At 33.4% G+C, this 22303-nt stretch overlaps 1 protein-coding gene and 1 non-coding gene across 2 annotated transcripts; both read right to left on the reverse strand.

Annotated features, from left to right (window-relative positions):
- Positions 1-234: 234 nt before the first annotated feature.
- On the reverse strand, positions 235-17703 carry LOC127877042 (receptor-type tyrosine-protein phosphatase epsilon-like). Its single transcript, XM_052422647.1, has 24 exons — positions 17431-17703; positions 15916-16155; positions 13504-13710; positions 12442-12576; positions 11533-11670; positions 8807-8941; positions 8529-8658; positions 8281-8414; positions 7758-7921; positions 7584-7671; positions 7298-7371; positions 7058-7094; positions 6785-6882; positions 6446-6571; positions 6108-6253; positions 5834-5969; positions 5464-5613; positions 4619-4715; positions 4450-4511; positions 4013-4144; positions 3535-3648; positions 3191-3345; positions 2870-3008; positions 235-2726 (listed from the first exon to the last, which is right to left on the reverse strand). Exons 1-24 carry the CDS (start codon positions 17495-17497, stop codon positions 2655-2657), a joined length of 2976 nt encoding a protein of 991 aa, XP_052278607.1. The 5' UTR covers positions 17498-17703; the 3' UTR covers positions 235-2654.
- A 318-nt stretch (positions 17704-18021) lies between these two features.
- Trnat-agu (transfer RNA threonine (anticodon AGU)) lies at positions 18022-18103 on the reverse strand. The gene has a single exon. It is a non-coding gene; the product is annotated as a tRNA-Thr (tRNA).
- Between the last annotated feature and the right edge of the window lie 4200 nt (positions 18104-22303).

The raw sequence follows: 22303 nt of genomic DNA on the forward strand, positions 1-22303 counted from the left end.
ACAATTTATCTGAGCACATAAATATGTTGAAAGTCATCATATTTCTTCTTAAACTTAGTTGTTCAACTGACCAATGTAAATTTATCTAAATGTATTGAGAGAGATGAAGCAACACTTATGAAACTTTTGATAAATAGAACACATGCGAACATTTATATATCGTTTATATTTAGCAAATTACATCAGATTTCCGAAACAATAGGAAAGATTTGAGAATGTTTCAACATCAGTGGTATTTCAGATGTTTAAACATATAGACCAGTCAGTGGTGTAAATGTGATCTGCTCAGGTTCTTTCTTTAGATTAATTTCAAGTTTCAAATGCCGTTTCATGTTTAAATGGTGTGTTATCATAATCCATCATTAATTAATTTGTATTACATTGATACCATTTATGGTTTCTCTCTTCGTGTAAACATATACAATTGTTTTGGTAACGTTTTCAAACGCATCCTTTCAGGTGTTCAAGAAATTTTATTAAATTATCAAATATAATAACTGCACACAAACCAAAAGCAAACATGATTAAAAATGATAAAAAGTATAGTAAATAAAAGAGGCAAATAATAAAACATGTACATGTAGCAAACAGCTATACAATATTCAAATTCATAGCTAGCAATCATCACATACCGGCCTATCGGCATGTTGATATTAAGTTACTGGATATCGTTACAAATGTGTGTAACCACGGAAATTAATCACATATTTAAAGATGTATGTATGTATCCGAAATTGGTCGATATATCTTGTTTTCAAAAGTTTCGGCACTTTTTCACTATCAATTAAGTATGAATAAATCCCTAATCAAGAAAATATTTACACTAAAAATATAAATTCGAATAATTTCAAATAATAGCATAATGACAAATAATTTGTTAGAGCTTTTAATAATGGTATAGAATCAAAATTGAAAAAACATTCATCGCAAACCGCACCTTTCAAAGTAGTCCTCGAATAAGACGTGGTCGGTCAATATTAAGCACGTGCGGTCCAGGTAACAAAATAGCGACCGGTTCGAGCAATCCGAAGGTAAAGTTTTAAACAATCGTCAGTGTCAATATTGTAATGCAATCAAGGGTACACCGTTAATTGCAGATTACCCGCGTGAAGCTCGAGGATGTTTCGTCATTCGGTCTCTAAATTGCACAGGCTTTTATATTTTTTTATTAAAATTGTAACCGGTCCCAATACTTCTGCCTTCAAACATTGAAGAAAACAAAATTATTCAAAAAATGTACATGCAATACATGTTTAACTTTTACCTTATATATACTGTCCTTACGCAATTGCATTGCAACATGGTATTACTTTTAACCTGCATCAAACAATTCACTCTGTAGCAAATAAGGTTTTAAGTAACGATATCTGTTTTATTCATCTCAAAATAATCACGTGCAAAATGCTAATACAGTTGTATATGTACATCATGAATGAATCCTATGAAAGAAACCTATAATATTACAAACAAGAAATATCTTTAAAAAAGATATACGGCGTTGATTGTGGTTGGAGTTTATGGAAGGTAAAGATTTAAATGAATGAGATCAAGGATAGATGATATTTTTTGCTTTGCAGTTTTTAGCTGCATCACACGCAGTACGGGATGTTACGCGGAGTTTTCGTGGCTTATTTTACATTATTTTATATTGCTGGTCATAAACCTATAGATACAAAACAGAAAACCAAAGTCAACCGGCCACACGCGAAGTCTCCGTACATATTTTAAATATGTATACGCACGTTCTTCGAACAAACCTGTTTTAGTGGTTTATCGGGCATTGCTATTTGATTCGATTATTAACAGTATCGAGAATCATCGCGCTCATACTTAATACATTAGTCAATATGATGCAATAATACATTAGTCAATATGATGGAATAATTCTTGTTAATTAATTAAAAATAATATTTATCATGGTATTGTTGAAATCTATTATTGACATGCCACAATAATATCGCTGGATATCTTCATTTAACATCATTCTGGTAAAGAAAATTCCAGTTCACCTAGTTCACGCTATAGCGTCTATATTATATAAACTCTGACATTCAAACACACTAACCGCGAACTGACCCCTATACCTCGCGGGTTGAAATGCAATGCATTAAAGTGAGGCATCGCTTCCACTGCTCTTTATACTTTTACATATAACATGTTGACAGGAATATGGAAGTCAGTACTAAATATGAGAACATGGCCTTTAAGTACACAACGATCTCGCGCTGGCAATCCTCTGAAAATAAAAGTAGCACGCACAAACTGTATTGATGTCGAGATTGAGTGTAAAACTGTTCTATCTATTAAGCCTTTTTATTAGAGATAAAACTGTTTCATGCTGAACAGGCAGTAAAACAGTGTTACAAAGACGCGGACATGTTTCCAATGTTCTAGTGGTATTATCAAATCAGCCAATGCAGTCAATGAAGTGTATTCATCCGTACTTTGCCGCGGGAAGTTTTATTTGAATTCTATTGGACGCTAACAAAGGTCACGTAAAGTGAAAAGCTGGCGTAGTCAGCTCCGCCGAGAAATACGGTAACTCATGCAAACATCAGACGCAACAATATCGTTTACAACATATCTATGTTCCTATTTGCAAGTCACAAATGGCCCATGCAATACAGCACACTATACGACATTCTATTCTAACATTAATAATTCTGATAAACCCCTTGCTGTTGAACAAAGTCCAATATCACATCATAACAGAACTTGTACTGCATCTGTAAAAGACAATGTATATGATTGTGAAAGCAGGAACCGTTTCGTACAGTGAGTAAACTTCATTTCAAAAAAGACTTTCTTCAACTACTCACAAAACTACCCAATCGATTCGTTAAAGTGCAAGTGTATCATGTAAACATGCCTTGCTGCGGATTAGAAGGCTATTTTCGTGCACCATCGTCTTGACTGATTGTACAATGTTGATCCGCCCATTCTGTTCTAATATGCGATAAATCTCGTTCAATAAAACAGCGACGACTCCGCATTTCCGATATCCACAACTGCAAATAATTGTTTTTCGAACATATCGATTATGTATTTCAAACACTGTAAGGACAAAATACTTTCATGTACACTTGACCTATCGATATTTAATTAATTTGGTGAGTATTCCAAGTAGATTACATTTGAACATGCTTTACAATTAATTAAAAAACAACATTTATATCTTAGCTCTACTAACCTGTCCAATATCAAAATCGGTGTGTCCTCTGTCAGTTCGGATTGCCAGGTGTACACCGCACCTATCATCTCAAGCAATGGTTTCTTGTCTGTCGGTATATCTACTTCTTTCCACGAAGACAGCACGAAGTGTTTTATCGTTTTGTCGCGGAAAGTCTATTGTTATATATATATATATATATATATATATATATATATATATATATATATATATATATATATATATATATATATGTGTGTGTGTATATATAAAGTAACTAAATAAGTAAACAAAGACAATCATGCGAACGTGTAATAATTATAACTAGTAAAAAACGATTAAATAATTATTATTTTTCAAAATACCTCGTTGGTCATGGAATACGTTATTTCAATAAATCCATTTTTGTGTTCCTCTTTGATAGCAGATGGACCTTTTAATGCATGTGTCCCGTCTTTTCTGTTTATAAGTAGGTGTTTCTAGCGTTGTAAACAGAAAGTATTATACATATGTAAGGATATATTAGCATCAACATGATATATGTATTCGGTTAAACATGATATTATTAATTACTGACGCCGTAAGGTGGAATACATGGTAAATTAATAAATATATTGCGAACACTAAGCTCAGCTAAAAATATGTTTATATTTATCTATATTGTTAACGAGCAGAATTTTGTAATTTACGGATGTTAAACATTTGACACAAACAATAATATATTGCAATAAAAAAACATGACTCTATTGGTAAAACAACGTACCATTTTACGCTTAAACGAACACTTGAACAACCCCGATTTTTATATAAAATAACACTATCTAAAATACGCAAGTAATATACCAGTTCGATATCACCCGAAGCAAGATCAATCAACGTTTTCGAGCCGAGCTTTTTGAGACGAGACCAAAACATAGGCAGCTGTTGTTCGTTCGGTTTGCGAAGCACAATTGTTCCCGTAAGTCCATTGAATGTCTGTGCGATGTACGTAAAGAGTGGCAAGATTACAGCGATTAAATTTCTTATTAACAACTATGTCTGATTTTATATTGAATACGTGGTATGTCACTTCCATTATTTACTGTTTAAAATACTAACAACTAATACAAGCACGTATTGGTTTACATGCACTATTATCATGTGCCACATAAGGCTATTTTACTGGTTATTACACTTTTTACGTTTGATCCATGAACACTATAAAACTTGAACAAAATAGTAATACCTTAAAATATCCATATAAACTAACTAAACTGAAACGTTAAGTAAACTTAACTTACATGGATATTAATTTCATCTGGTGGTTCACTCTTTCTTTGCTGTTGTGGTCGATATACATCGACTACAAATACAAACCAACATACATGTGTACTTTATATCTTCACATAAACTGGCTGGTGAAGTGTTTTTGTGTTATTGTTGCATTTCAAAAAAGGTAACGCTTCTTACTTTCAGTCACGTGTGGTCCACTATTTCCATATTCTGCTTCCGGTCTTGCCCCTAGTTGCAAATGTCTCTCACGACTTTCAACACTTTGTTTTAACAACTGAAATTCAAAATGCACAGTGCAAACAATGACATCTGGGCAATATTTCATTAGCAAGTTGGCGACATGTACGATTTATTTTGAATAATACGTCTGACAATTGAGATGTATCTCGAAATATTTATTCAGTAGTCCATATGATATCGTAACAAATCGTTCCATATATTCCAAATGCAGACACATATGTATTTTTAATATCGCCCGTATGTGTTGAATTTGATGTTATTTAGAATTGTTTATGCTCAATTAATTTGAGGAATGTGCGTATGATAATGTTATTAGTTAGCTGATGAGATGCATTCAAGATTTCTTTTTTAAAGAAAAAAGGCATGTTTCAGTTTTCTTTCATGATACGATATGTGAGTTTTGTTGACGATTCATATTACATTAAACACGTGTATGTATCGGTGTACTGTGGTACTATTAAGTTGGCAATACATAAATCTATTATACGGCTATGTTAGTTTAACATTGTCGTTTTATTAACCCGAAACACCTGAGTTCCTGTCAAATTACAAGTCTTTTTTAGGTAAGAGTAAAAGGGACGAAACAGGCAAAACCGAAATATTGGACAACCATAAATTTAAGGGGACACTAGTACGAAAATAAGTCAATGCTTATTCATAATCAAACAACGTATGCGTCAATAATACTGAACAAATTTATGTACAGTATAGTAGACTGCAGAAAGTCGGACTGATCATTTTTCTGTATAAAGGCTAATATTTAATGTTTAAGATTATTTTACTTCTAACTGTTTTTCAAGTCGGGTGATTGTCGAAATACTATCTTTTGCGTTCATGAACCGGTGGACACTTTCGAACTGTCTTTTCATCACGTGGTGTGTCCCCACCAGGAGAGCTTCCGCCACAGCCTCGTGTAGGTAGGCGTATTGTTCCTGTATACAGACGAATAAAGTATTAAGGCATAAAGTTGTAAAATACAATAAGCACGTGAATGTTCAACATTAAATGCGTATTGTTCTCATGCATTGACCTGAGATATATAACGTCCTTTATTCTTTCTAAAGATATTGATGGAAACACATGCTTGATACCATCACAGGGGCCACTATTTGATCTTTAGATATCATTGTTTAGAAGTAAAAATCACTTTACCTTTGTTTGAACCATGCTGACCCTTTGTTCACGTAATGCTTCGACAATCTGGAATGGTCTGACACAGCTTTCAATTTGCGCTTGTGAAATAAGATTGTCGAGAGCAATAAATGTTCCTGTTCGCCCAACACCTGCGCTGTAAATACAACGCGTTATCTTCGATGAGATTCAACGAATATTGAGTTGCATTGTTTCTAATTCTAACAACAACAGTATGAATTTAAATCAAAATACATGTATCAATTTTCTTATGTTTGAATGTGTACTGGTGTACCTGCAGTGAACAAGAATTGGTGATTGGTGCTCCTCCTGAGTATTCACCGCTCTCCAAAAGTCTACTAGGCACCAGGCCGTGTCAGGAACACCTTTGTCTGGCCATGACTTAAAATGAAACTGTTTTACCAGCCTGGCATCATGTCCCTGTTTACATAAATTAATACTAACGAATACCAAAAATGTTTAGGTACACATTATCAAACTAAATTATAAATGTTCGAAGAAAAGCTTGTATATCTTTAACATAATTCTCGTTCAATACAACATGTATCGAATTCAATCAAATACTTATCCACGGTAGACATGTTACAGTAACGACAATGAATTAAAACAGACCTTCTTGATTGTGAAAGTCCTGATGTTGTAATCAAACATCTCCTCGACATCAATGTACTTGACGTCAATACGTCCGTACTTGCACACACTATTCAACTCCTCGGGCCAATATTGTAAGCATTTCATCTGCATTATAAACTGTTTTGTCAAGCACTGTACAATTGTATTAACTTAAAATAGATACACTATCAACGCGTCTTTAGCAGTCTACTTTAATATGATGGCCAACATATGAATCAACAATAACCGCATATCAGGCATCTGCTTGTAATATGCTCATTTTTTTTTTGTTTAAATTCATATGGACCGAAACTTCAACATCAGATATAAATCGCATACCGTTCCCATTTCAATCAAATTTGTCAGCATCACAATCTTGTCTACTCTCTGTTGCCATATCATAGACCAGAAGTCAACTAAATTTTTCTCTGTCGTCCCTTTTAAAACAGAATCGAAGAATGTATGTTATACTTATCGGTGAGCTAATATTAATTAATATTAAAATGTATTCTGTGATATTATTTTTTAAACCGAAAGGAAATAAAAATTTTAAACAAACGTGAAATACACTAGTATGACCTTTTATAAAAGCATTACAATGTTTTTATTTACCCTGTGACGCGATGAATTTCTTTGCCTTTTCAAAGCCCTAAAATGCAAACAAAATCTAAATAAAGTATCAAATTACGAATTATTATTCCTCTATTCATAGTTCTTATTTTTTCGTGCGTACATTCTCTCTTTAAGCGTTACTGATCAAGAATATCTGTAAAAATTAGGAGGAAGAAGAAACTCGGATTGATCATAATGAAGATCAGGATGATAATGATTCAACCGAAATAAAACATGTACGTGTATATAGCTCGCGTTGATATATTCGGAATCTCCATCAATCTCTTTGGTCAAGGGCACACGGTTATGGTCGTCTGAAAAGAATAGAACTTTCCAGTATACCCTGCATTACCGTTACTTAATCAAACGCCATTTTGCTTTTAAAATGAACACTCGTGAATATTGTAAGTTCCCCCAAAGCAAGGAATTGTCACATTTAGGTTACGATACTGTATTTTAAGTACTTTACCTTAAATATCTTGAGTTAATGGACTTGACAAAATGTATTTAAAAAAAAATAACGTACATGCATACATCTGCTTGTAGCGGGTCTTTCCTCTGTTTTCTTCGGACGATGCTACATCATGCTTATGAATAAGCCCGCATCTGAATTTCTACAATACAATAATGCTAATGATGCGATATGGTTTATAAAGACATTTAACTACTATTGAAACTTTATACTGCGACTGTTTCTTACTTTAAACTCTTCTTCAAAGAATGTTGAACTTTGACACTTCTCGTGAATGTAGTCCCAGAGTTCATGGATTTTTATTCCAACGCCAAGTGGTGTCCTGAAGCTGTAATAATCATTGTCACCACAGGGAACGAGATTTTCTTTGCCAGAAAATAATCGGCAGACGTCTACAATTCAAGAAGACATGTTGTAAGCATAGTTGCAGCAAACGAAGTCATATAACTGAATATACTGCAAGATTTTCAAAGCATAGGTCATGCTATATTTAATATAAAGTTGTATAACATATAAACTTGCTTGTTTATATAAATCATCATTTTGAAGATGCGTATACGCCCTTAGATTATTTGTGATGTTATGTGTAAACTTATATGTGCAGTAGATCGTTCATAGTTTTAACTAAATAAGTTTATGATGATGTCTATTGTTCAATACATAGTCTTAGTTTCGCTTATGCATGTGGAAATCTAGCACGAAACATATTAAGCTATATGAATGTATATTTTGAAAATATGTGCACATGTACTTTTTGATGCGACTTCCGCTTTGTCTTGTACTAAGACGTTTTTGCCATCATTAGTCCGATTGATATGATCAAATCCATTGTTGAAACGTGCCTCTATCTGATCCGGTAAAGATAATTTAGAATATCCTTTGGCGCTGAAATTAAATCAATTACACGATTTGACAGGAACAAGATCTTTATTGAACAATCAAATCAATAAACTTCGGCGACTATTATTATTATTAATTTTAAATGCAGCAGTAACTTACGCATGAAGTTGTTGTCGCCTGTAATATACGGTTAGAAAAGTAATTCCAATTATGATTACAACAGCTACGATGCAACCACTAACAACTCCAATCGCGTTAAAGGTTGTACTGCCTCCTATCTGTTCGTGGGCTGAAACAATACATGGATAAAATTGTACTTTAGCTATGTAAGCAGCTGCATATTGTACATATGGTATTTTCATATGTGAGTTCAGTGAGTAAAAGTACAAGCTTCATGGGGCTTTCACATGTAATCCATAAACAGAATACATTCTTACGTTTACAGAAACCATTTTCCATCCTGTACCCAGCGTGACATTGAAGAGACATCACACACGATCCATTGACGGGATGACATTTGTCGCAGTGACACTCCATAGAACAGCTCGGTCCGTAGAAACCATGTTTACAGGCTGTGTTACAAAAATAAAAGAAAAACAAATTGAATAAAGTGCTTAATAACAATCAATAAATCAAAGAATTGAAATAGTAACATACCAAATATGACTTCGCCCTTGTGGTTTCAGCGATGTATTTTTGTCATTAATGTCGATAGTTGATATAAAAAAAAAATATAATAACTCTAGAACAAAAATTATTAATTGTAAAATGCAAAATTTTGTAAATTGATAACAGAGGATAATAAAGATCGCACATTAACAACTTCATATCCGCCAAACAAAACATACAAGTTTGATTGTTGTACGTTGAACGGTTTATGACGACAAATATGCGACTAGTGACGGACTGACAGACATACAGAAACATTTAGTAATACCAGATTTTCCCCGCATACTTTGAGCCAGTTATTATTAACGAGACTGGTAGATCAGAGAAAATTCAAATGACCACTCATTTAGAGTAATGAACCATATGTTGAAAATACATCACATACCGACAGTTTCTTTAAAAAAAGAAAATCAGCATTGATATAAATGTTTATGAATAAAAAAAAAACCTGACAAAGATCGGATCCCCGATTTTTTCTCATCGGCTATCAACAAGACTTCCCGATTACCAGATTGTTCGGACATCATTACTCAAAATTTTGATTGAAAATCGCTGTATCGGTATTAATATATGATCCATATATATAAGTCTTAATAAATAGTACAGCGCGACCAAGATTTTACCATTATTAGCACATGCATTAAGTAAAGTTCTGCGTTTGTATAAACGCAGCCGCGCTTTATTGATAAAAAGAAGCTCAGTCGTTGGAGCTGTTTTTCACACTCGCCAGCTTGTATATAATTCTTTCGTTGGTAAGACACTTTGAAAGTGAAATACTATTTGTACACAGTTATGAGAGGACATATAGTATGATTTAATTTGATATTATATTTTACGTATATATTTCAAACATATACTATTAATTATGTATCGTTCTGGCACGTATAAAGCATGAACAATTTAGTACATGGCAGATATGACGCGCTGATGCAACTTACTACATACTACTTCACTGGCCGTTAATTATAAGTTATACGAATAAATCATTAAAATCGTTCATAATTACTTTAAACCGTTGTTGTAAGTTTGCATTCCCTAAACCATAAATATATTCGAAATTCTACTGGAAGTCACTTTCCCGCTACATTTAATTATCACAATAAATTTGTGTCCAAACCCATATTTGAAAACAACGCCGAAAATGAAACAAACATAAAACGCATTCAGAGCCGTGGACCCATTTGGATGCACACCTTTATATAAGCGCCTTAAAGTGTCATTTGATCACATTTGATCAAAAACTATCATAAGACATATATACTTTAAAATTAAATACACTGCTTTAGTTAATAATGTTTGTAGGAAACAGATTTCCACAGAACTAGTGAGCCAATAGCATCAAGCACTGTCACTATTTTCCTGAAACATCACAAGCATGTCGCTTAGTCCGACGACATTGCTAGTTCGGTTTTATAATCTTTAGTTATACAAAAGACTTATGATAGTTTTTAAGAGATGCCCGGACAAGATAATACTTCAAAAGAAACAAAGAGCAATAACTTAAACACTTTGTTATCGAGGGTTTAGCTTTAGTGCATTTCACTTCCCACAATGCGATATATGTTCCTTCAAAGTTTAAAATTCAAACCTATTATATTTTTCGAGATATACCCCGACCAAAACGAAAAAAACAGCTGTCGGCGCCCTAACGACCGGAAAAATAAATACATGTAATTTATAAATAACAATGCGCTGCTATCTTCAAAGCAAGAGTTATGGTTCTTTAGCAATGCTCTTAGGTCATGATGTCTATCCGATTCTAATTAAACACCTGTTATTACTTGTGAAATGAAATCAGGACTCTCTTTCATTATTACAATAAACAAACTGCAATAACCCTATAATGTGGAGGAAATTGCTGTGGCAATTGTGCTCGGTATTTGCTTTAAGAAGATTGAAATCCAAATGAATTATCACCAAATCATTATTTTATCATCGCAGTGCGGGGGGGTATCATAATGAGCTATAATGAAACCCAAAGAAAGAACAAATTACGTAACGTTTACCGTCCCATTTTTTATGCGAAATGTATAATCTATTTTAACAGAGTATAACATCATAAACATGCTAGTTATTTTTAATTCCGGGGTAGACTAAAGTTGATAAAACCGACAGTCAAGTAACTGTTCATGTCAAAATGAATACTTATGACAAAAAAAATGTACTACTAACGTTTGTTTCAACATACCTACGCTATAGATATACGTGGCCGAATCGGGACACAATGACCAATCGAACATTCGCCGGAATATTGTAATGTAACACAGACATTCTGATGAGCTATGCCATTGCCATGATCAAATGCTCGGGAAGCTGATCCAGCATTTGAATGGCTAAGTTATGTAACTGCACTATAGACATACTTATTGAAATGTCTATTTAATAAACATGTATAATGTACATTTGCATTTTTTCTTTACATAAGATAAAATTGAAAAAAACAATACGAATGAATTAAATATCGCGCAAGCATCATTCTTGTATCTTATCTTACCAACGCTACAGTTACTGTTAGTCCACCCAGGCTCACATTGCTCATTCGAGCAGTTACCGACGACATGGTTACAGTTGGCACCGTGTAGGCAATGACACTCTGAGGAGCAGTTCAAACCAAATAACCCTTGATCGCATGCTGTAAATGGACAGCAAGATGCAGTCATGAGTAGCTATGCAATTAAAGTAAATCTATACTCGTGTCACAAAATAATCCAAGATTCAGATGGACATTTATGTCATTATACGCGTTTTTCATGCAAAGACAGCATTGTAAACACCATAGAAACGATAAAATATAACGTTGATACGTTTTCCTTGTTCAGCCGTGAAAAAGGCACTGGGTTATCATTACAAAAGAGAACTAAGAAGAAATGTACTGCAATAAATAAATACATTTTTAACTGTAGCTCTACATCAAGTCAAGATGTAGCAGATATAATAGCGCACACAATGTCACGTACAATCTATAATAGCTTTGACACATTAACGAATGTAAGATTTATTTTTATTCATGAATAATGGATCGAATACAGGTAATTTAATCATGGTAAGTTGCTAACATATTATAATTTTCGCATTTATCAAGTTGATGGTCGACGGCTCTGATTGGCGTTATGTTAATTTCTCTCGCTAGCTTGTTAAATATAAGACGGAGATGACTGTGTTATTGCAATATCGAATAATCTACATGTATTGAGAGCGGTACTGAAAACCATCATTACAAACGTATATCTTGTTATCACACATGCAAACACGTTATGAGCTATTTGGTATTATTTATCAGTGAACTAATTTCAATCGCATAAGTAAGTGAAATTTCCATACAAGTGTTATACATTTCAATGGGTAAACGTTCTCAATTAGTGGTTATTGTTCATAATCTTGATTATTATATAGTTAGTCTTACTTTCATTACATGCGAGTCCTCTCCAGCCGTCTTTACATGTAGCAGTCACACAATTGCCCGTGACACTTTCACATGGTCCCGAAAGACAATGACACTCTTTGGAACAGTTTACACTGTACTTGCCGGGTAGACAGTCTGGAACAAATAACATGTTGATTCATTATTTTAGCCTACTTGACTGTTTAAGCACTTCATGGATACTCTATATCGATATTTGTCTGAAACAAAGTCAATAAACGCAACAACAGAAAAGTATATTTACTATTACACATGTAGTTATAACGAAGAAAATAGCGATGATAAATCAGAGATCTATACGTATTTCGTGAAAGAGGCATTGGCTAAAAACTTCAATGAATAAAAATGTACATTCAAATTAAAAACACCGCACAACAGTAAACAAAACTAAGAGATAAATCTTATTCTTTAAACTAATAAAATGAAATGTTAAGATTTATTCATTCGGGTCTACTTGTTGGAAATTTATTCACCATTATATTAGCTATTGTTTAAGGTAAAACCTTAGGCCTAGACAGCTGGAACAAAAATTAAAACATTAAGGAGGTAACTTTACACGCTGATAAATATGATTGTACTGTTTCAGCACTTTTGCGGTAATACGTTTTTAATTTTTAATTATGCGCAACACTAGGTGCAATAATATCGGTGTGAACAAAATTATATTGGTCCTAAACACAAAGCCCAAGTTGACATTTATTTACATACACACAAAAACTAATACAAATAAAAAAATCGTACAGGACGTATATTAGACATCTTTGTTTTATGCGTACGTACTTGTAACTATATAAACAGCCATATAAGCAAAAAAAAATGATACCCCGTCCCCTCCCATAATTTAAAATTAAATCGCTCCGCAAAGTAATAAAGTAATTTGTTCGTGGTTATAATACTGCTTTACAAGTATCAATTGCGAACATATCACGTTACTGTTGCGACGTCGTGTACAGCCACTGAACGTTTCGTGTATGAAACAAAACAAACTTAAATGGTTAATTATTACCATAAATCAAAACGACAGTCAGCGTTAAAGCACTTTACCTGCTTGTCGGTATATCATTATCTCGCATATAGTCATATAGGTATCGATATCTTGTCCCGTGCCACCAGAAACTCGTACAACATCTAGTTCACTTGGAGGAGCCAGAATGGCCCTCGCAGACCGGTTTTGAATATTGAGCGCTCCGTCCTGATGAGACTTGTTCTGTCTTCCCAGTGACAATTTGATGTTGTCAAACTGAGTGGTTACTGCAATAAACAAGTATACCTACCTTAACGGTGCACATTTAGGAAACATTGACTTTAGTAGATAATAAAACGTTTAAATAATCTTTGTTCCTTGATATGACTCAATATGACCAAAATAAGTTTATGTTAAACAAAGTTAATGTTATCGTTTAAAAAAACAGTTGTAAAATAGTGTCCATAAAACACTAAATAATAATGATAGTGTCAACTGGAAAAAGTTACGTAATCTTACATTAGATGTGAAAAAGGCCAGTTACATAAAGCCATTCGTGAGGAGTTAATACACCAAATATGATTTTTGACGAAATCATGAGACCATTTTTGTGACATTATTCGATAGTGTGCAGAAACATCGGTTCCGATGAAATCGTATAGACCAAACTTGAAACAATTCTGGACCAACAAACTTACCGCTCTACAGAAACGCACGATAAGAGCAAGCGATACATGAATAAGGGACGGACGGCCATGAAAAACAAGCGCAAATATTAGACACTAAAAAATTAATTCCGGCATAGGCGAATCTGCAGCAGCTTGACACAAATATGGAACCGGAAAATAACTCGGACACAGTGTGTGAGCATCTGTAATGCGATATCACGACATCACAAAGCAAAGCAAGGCGCTGAAGTTGTGTTCAATGAATCTGCATATCGGGAGGAAATGGTGAAACAATTCAGCGGACGCTTCAAAATCCGATGAAATGTGGGAACAAGCTGTAATGGTGGCAGTTTATTATGCATTTTACAAAATCACCATTGATCCGGAAATGAATGTAGATCCAACCATAGTACAGTCATGCATACAAACATTGACCAGACGGAAAAGCAAGTCGTCCAGATAATAGTACGCATGAACATTTATTGCATTGTTCCATCACTCTAGCTCAACTACTGTCTATTCAGCAAAAGCATGTGTGCTCTGACAGTTGCTGGCGACATGGTGCTTGTGGCGGTGCAACACGTGCACTGAAATTAATGCTTTATATTCGGTACGATTATTAAAAAATGGATCCGATAACATCATGTCTTCGTTGCATATAATAGACAAACAACTTCAGAGTCAAACAACCAGCATAAACCGCAAGATCTGATCCCGTTTTAATAGCAGAAAAATTCACACACTTTCATATCTAACCTTAACATAAAAGCAATACGCTTCAAAAACAGGAACATATCCATGAGGCATGGATGTCGCAATTCTTGTTAATGTATAAGCAGCGTCACAATTTCTTGCAATGTTTGACATCACAAATGAAGTGATCACTGCTGTGGGATAAAGTCAGTTAAACCAATAGCGTTTTAGTCTGTATAAGGATCATACTTACAAGCGTCTGAATAATGAAGGCATTCCAATTCATACACAAGTGTTATCTATGCAATAATGTGGGATTGTAATAATGGTGCATTTCGTTTGGTTCTGTTATTCTAAAAAGCGCTCCGAAAGCTGTTATGGGATATTATCTATGCGTGCATTGGAAATTCATTGATTAAAATCGACCTTCAAGATCAAACCGTTATGTTGCTGAAAATGTACTCAAAAAAGAAATATAAACGTTTAGGTCAATCTTGCTATAACGTTGTAATTCAAATCTCAAACTGCTATGCTGACTATTAAGTTGAAGTCTAGATTTAGATGTGCATGCAATTTTCTGATCGTATCATTTATAGTTTTAAAGGACAATAACCAAATCACAGCCTTTCCAAATGTTGTCTCACTACTGGTACTCTTCAATCAAGCATTATAGCTATTCGCTGCTTAGATATGTGTTTTATTTCATTTTACTTCCGTATAAGAATACACATATAATCTATGGGAAGTGGCTAGTGTAAAAGTTTAACGTATTGCATAAAAGCGTATATTAATAGGTCTATAATATTCCATCAATATAATGTATTATTTACATATAAACGTTTCTATTATTATATTGATTCTGATTTCTACTTCATTATAACGTCTGGTCATTGTATGCGTTATTTCTATGCTTGCATGTGCACTTTCACTTGTATGCATTAGTGTAAATAGTTTATATAAATATGTTATGCTTCTCATTCTTTGAGAAAATTAAAAAAAATCAATTATAAAGCGGATTCTACACGGCAATCGGGTATGTTAGTTTCAAACATATCATATTAATGTGTTAATTGATATCAATGCACCTGCGTAATTTATGTTAGTATTGATATAGCGTATATCTCTACACACCAATATCTGTACGCCCCAGAACTACAATCTCTTCCACGATATAAGTCTTGTCCAGTGTCAGCTGCACCCATGCCGGTCTTTGTAGAGCTGCGCAACATCCACAATCGTCAGCACTGCCTTGGTTATTTTCAATACCATCTTTGACCTTATCTGCAGTCCAGTCCTTTGACTTTTTCGAGTCCTTCCATGAAGTTCCGTTTGATGTTACCGTGATGTGCGAATTAGGGATCCGAATCTGGACTGAAGTACAAACAAGAAGCTCTAATTATGAAAAGTAACTTTAATATATTGAATAATATGTTTATCGTGCACTGTGTATTTGTATATGTCCGTTAAATATTGTAGTGTATTTTATGTATTTCGTTGTATAAGTTAGCAAATGCTTATGTAGCGAATGTCTTTTTAATGTTGTTCGCACACTATATAAGGAGTGATGTTATCATGTGTAGAAAAGCAGGATTTGATGAGATACATTTGAAGCAACTTCTGCATAACAACTTGAGAATGATGCTCTATTGTGTTTGTGGTCTTGCGGATACATTAGTAGAACTTATTTATTAAAGTTCTACTTTTATGAAGGCTCTCCCAAATCGGCTGATAGGCAAAATATATTTATTTCGGAGATATTAAAAATATGTATGAAAAACGAATCAGTGTTTATAGGACATGCTTTATACAGTGGATATAAAGTTCCATATAATGCGCGACCATTTCTAGGTTTTTTGGTATATGTCGTTACTGTTATACGATTTGCATAGTCTAGTATATTCATTTCAATTTCAATAAATCATTGTGGACATATTCTCGTCAAATTGACACGTTTAACCCTTGAAAATGAACTCAAATTATTTTTAGTTAAAATACTTACCCAGGTATACGACACTAGTCAATTGATTAGTAGAAAGTAGCTTCTTAATAATTGGTCCTCGCATGCAACAATCGGTAATTCATTCAAAAGTCTATGGTATAATTAAATATCAAATTAGTAACGCGAACAGGCATTAATATGCCGAATAAGACGCTGACGAATTATGTTTAGTTCGCATTCAGTCGATCATATTATTGATGATGATGATGATGATGATGATGATGATGATGATGATGATGATGATGATGATGATGATGATGATGATGATGATGATGATGATGATGATGATGATGATGATGATAATGATGATGATGATGATGATATGATGATGATGATGATGATGATGATGATGATGATGATGATGATGATGATGATGATGATGATGATGATGATGATGATGATGATGATGATGATGATGATGATGATGATGATGATGATGATGATGATGATGATGATGATGATGATGATGATGATGATGATGATGATGATGATAATGATGATGATGATGATGATGATGATTATGATGATGATGATTATGATGATGATGATGATGATGATGATTAGGAGGAGGAAGTGGAAGAGGAGGAGGAAGAGGAAGAAGAGGTGAAAGAGGAGGAAGAAGAGGTGTCATATGATGATAAAGTTACCTGCAGCTGTGCTCTCTTTCAATAAAAATCCAACTGTAAGCAAAACAAGCCATTCTTGTGTAGACATAATGAAATTAATTTCTCCTTGAAACACCAACTAATACCGTTCAAATAAGTATTATAAAGGCGCGTGCTTTTCGGTTAATGCGATTTTGAGTAATATTTAAAATACGAATAACGCAAGCGTGTCCTGTTAAGTTTAAGCGATTTCGAGAACTGCCTTCTATAGATTTGAAGATACTACACAATTTGAATTTAGTCACTTAATAGTTACGAAACTTCCTTGTTCCCTCTTGTATGATAATCAAAGCGCTGAAGACACATCTCAAGTTTCAGTTAAACAGAGCACATCCGATTTTATTGTGATGCTCAAAAGCAAATGTTGCTGAAGGCACTACAATTATTCGCATTGAATAACAGTAGAAACAAATTAATTTTCAATTGATTTTTTACCTTTTTCATCTCAAGTTAATTTTAATAATTGAAGAATGTGCATAAAAATTGCATCATATTTAACAATAAATATAGCTTATATGCCATATTAAATCAAATTACGTTAGAAAATAAATAAAACGCGTCGAAAAAAGTATACGTCGTCGGCAGGATTCGAACCTGCGCGGGAATATCCCAAAAGATTACTAGTCTATCGCCTTAACCACTAGGCTACGGCACCTAATGGCAGGCTCTTCAACCTTCGAAGAAATCGCGGGAAATCATTAGAGGTGCACTACCTCACAGGTGGTTAGCGTGTGGCTATGATATTAATTAGTGAAAACATCATTTTGAATGATAAATAATCATATTATAACGAAAAATTAACTTTTCTGAAAAAAAAAATTTCACTATCAAATATATATATAACAAGGTATGCAACTCAAAATCACCCCAAAACGGGGTGCATCGCTTTGAACAGCCATATCTTCATCAATTGTGCAGCGATTTTCACGATCTCGGTCTTATTCAACGCAGAAATGAATTTCCTTTCTGGAAATGTATATGTCTTGCAATATTTTTACAAATGCTGGGTCAACTTTTAAGAAATAACACGATACACAACACGCATGACCCAGTTGACAGTGATCATGTATTCTTTATGAATGAAATCTCCAGTTGTAAAGACACACCTCCGCATTGGACCAATGAAATCACTCGTATGTTTAAAATGTCAGTTAGTTGAAATGTATGTAAACAAAGGTTTCAAACGGCGCTGGACAGTTAGTCTTGATGCAGAATGTAACTACAAGAACGGTAATAATGTTTTTTCATACGTTTTATTGAATTATGGTATCGAACTACATGAACTTTGTAGGGAAGTTGCCCTTTACTCCGTGAAGATTTCAGTCTTAAAGACAGCATGATCACTGTCAACTGGGTCATGCGTGTTGTGTATCGTGTTATTTCTTAAAAGTTGACCCAGCATTTGTTAAAATATTGCAAGACATATACATTTCCAGAAAGGAAATTCATTTCTGCGTTGAATAAGACCGAGATCGTGAAAATCGCTGCAAAATTTATGAAGATATGGCTGTTCAAAGCGATGCACCCCGTTTTGGGGTGATTTTGAGTTGCATACCTTGTTATATATATATTTGATAGTGAAATATTTTTTTTTTCAGAAAAGTTAATTTTTCGTTATAATATGATTATTTATCATTCAAAATGATGTTTTCACTATTTAATATCATAGCCACACGCTAACCACCTGTGCACTACCTTAATCTTTCAGTTTTTATAAATTAGTTGAGTGAATCAAATTTTCGAAGTTTTACAATACACAAGATATTACACATATTATATATTTATACATTGCTTCATTTTACTTACATTGACGTCTTAATGAAAAGTTATAACGTTTAATTAAATGCCTAAGAAGATCAGATATAACAAATCTGAAGTATTCGTACAGTGTTACAGTGTTTAGGAGGACAACCGTATGTATATTACAAAGTATTGTTCAAAAAAGTATTTCTTGCTTTTAACGCATGTTTAACACATTTTGCCAGCATTAATAGCTCATGTGTGTAATTACCATTTAGTAATTGGTGAAATTTATATACATATGATTTATTGTAATAAAATGGTTTTATATATTTCTTTCTGATAGTGATATATTTAGTACATTTACATACAAAGTGGAATTCATCTTCTTTATCTGTTTCGTTACATAATAGGCAATGCCGTTCGTTTCTTGGTGTGTTTTGAGAAGCATATCTACCAGTATGTATTCTAAGTGGAAGAACTGACACTCGTAATTTAGTAATGTATGCCCTCAGAGATTTAGGAATATGATCAAGGTAATGTTCATATACAAAAACAGGTTTAAATACACAATACATGTCCAGAACCGGGCTGTTGTCGACAATCCTATGCCAGTAGCATCAAAAGCATGTGGAAATCCAATGTGTCTAACAGCCTTTTAACATTAGTAACCCAATTTATATGTCCCCTGTGGCTATCTTGCAGCGCTTGTAAATATACACTTTTTATAATAATATTATCAGTATTTGAAAATTTCAACCAGTATTTTACAATTCTAATAAAACGATTAATAAATAAGGATGTCGACCCAACTCCCCATATACTGCTGCATTACAAGTGTTTTGTTTCACAGTCAGCAATCGTTTGCAGAATTTCAAATGTATTCGTTCTATTTCTTTTGACTTTGTGTTGCCCCAAACATCGCATGCATAGTTAAGAATTGAACCAACAAAAGCATCAAACAACTGACATATCGTTTTGGGTTTTAAATCAAATTCGTTACATTTAATTCATAAAATATTTAGTGCTTTAAGTGCTTAACCAGCTAAATATTCTTGGTTCAAAAAGAAGTTACCTGTATAATTATAAACTGTACCCAAATAATTAAAATCATTGACAACCTCTATTGGTTGACTATTATATGACCAATGTTCTGATGGTAAAAGACGGCCACGTTTCCATAATTTTAGTTTTAGTAATATTTACCTTTAGTCCCCAGGTATTGCAGTATTCAAGTAAACTGTCCAAATGAGATTGTACTTCTTCAGGCGATTTACCTATAATTGCCATATCGTCAGCAAAAAGCAACAATATTAGTATAATATCATCAATGTGCAAACCGGAAGAGGGATTATCTTGTAAAAATAAGTCTAGGTCTTCAATAAATAGCGAAAATAGTAAAGGCGACATTACCTTCCATTGACTTAGGGCGACAGCATAACTAAAATATTCTAAACAGGTTGTACAATGCCTTATACGAGATTTTACATATTGAAACATATATTTGAAAATTATTCGCAGTTTGCCTTCAATACCACACTTGTTTACATAATGTAATGTTCTTAAAATGCACTTCCAACGACTTCTTTGTACTCATTCGGATTATTTATTTCATATGTCAAATAGTTCCTTTCTTCTTCTTGTTTTATAAAAATAATTGTGATATCAGAGACTATAGTAATCAAGTGATCTTTAGGATGAGGCCAGATTTGATCCCAAGGGCATACTTTGAACAAATTCAGTAGAGGAATATTAGACAATGCTACGCACCAAATATTAAAGCAAATTTAACTCGCAAACAGTATGTGAATTTTGACAAAATTCATCACATTCTCAAAGTTTACTCGCATTTCTCAAGCACGCAATTTTAACGTTGAACCCTATCCTAAATAACGATTATTGCTTTATCTTGTATTTCAACATTTAAAAATTTAAAATTCCACATAAAACATCTTTTGACACATTCTGATTTGATTTCTGATTTGTAATGAAACTACACATGGAGCCATATTTACCAATGTACGTATGTCTCTTATGATAGACTCAGGTTAATTTTCATTCTCAGACTCAGGCTTACAAAACTTAATTTACGAAACATAAAATGGCATGTCTCAGACTCAGTAAGGTAAATCTCAAATGCTAAGTCTACCATTTTTAGACTTACCTTATGTTTTCTAAATATTTAAACCTATTTTAAAATGTTTATAAGATGTTTTCATCGCATAAATTATGTTTTCATTACTAATACAAGGGTATACATATACATATGCTATCTCCATGCAGAGTTGTCGTTCCCTGCTCTAACATGCAACCTCTGCCATCTTTAGAAAATCCTACAAGATTTGGCAGAATTTTATTTATTTATTTGTTTAAGTACTATATTATGAGAGTTGTATTCATTCTATTTTATATTTTGAAAATAGTGTATACATTTAGGTTGATACTAAAAAAGTAGAGTAACATATTTTAAAAAAGTAAAGATAACAACGGTAAAAATATCTACACCTGGCTAGACTAAAATCACTTGGTTTGTTGTGAAGGCAGGGATTTGATCCAGCTATGCATGTTCCAGTCAAATCTCTGCGCGGAGGTTTTTCTATGCCGATGTTTTCTGCAAATGGTAGCGCATCGGTTCTCAAAAAATAATTGTACAGACTAGTCGGTGGGTCAAGATAACTTTTTTTAGTAGAGATTTTAAAAACATTGTGAATATACATTATACTGGTAGTTGTATGTGTTTCTTAGACATTAATGAAATAGAAATAAAACATTCATTTTGAATGTTATGTAATACTTATTAATCTAAATATAAAGCACTATAAATAATGTACATCCTTTAATAAGATATAGGGGTGCGCCTGGTACATCTGTATGTCGGTCGGTCTATGTTTTACTGGAGTTTCAACACAACAATGTTGTGTGCATTTGGTAATGACAAGTGCATCGTTTTAATGCCCTTTATTCGTAGATTAATAAAACAATTCGACAACAGTAATACATTATTATTCTCCTATGCACGTATTGATGCATTTTCAATGAATATTAAAACGATGACATTAAATTTTTGATAATCAAGTTAAGACGCACCGTCATATTGCCTAACTTCTGACATAAG

This window comes from Dreissena polymorpha, chromosome 4 (assembly GCF_020536995.1).
Source record: "Dreissena polymorpha isolate Duluth1 chromosome 4, UMN_Dpol_1.0, whole genome shotgun sequence".
Taxonomy (NCBI): domain Eukaryota; kingdom Metazoa; phylum Mollusca; class Bivalvia; order Myida; family Dreissenidae; genus Dreissena; species Dreissena polymorpha.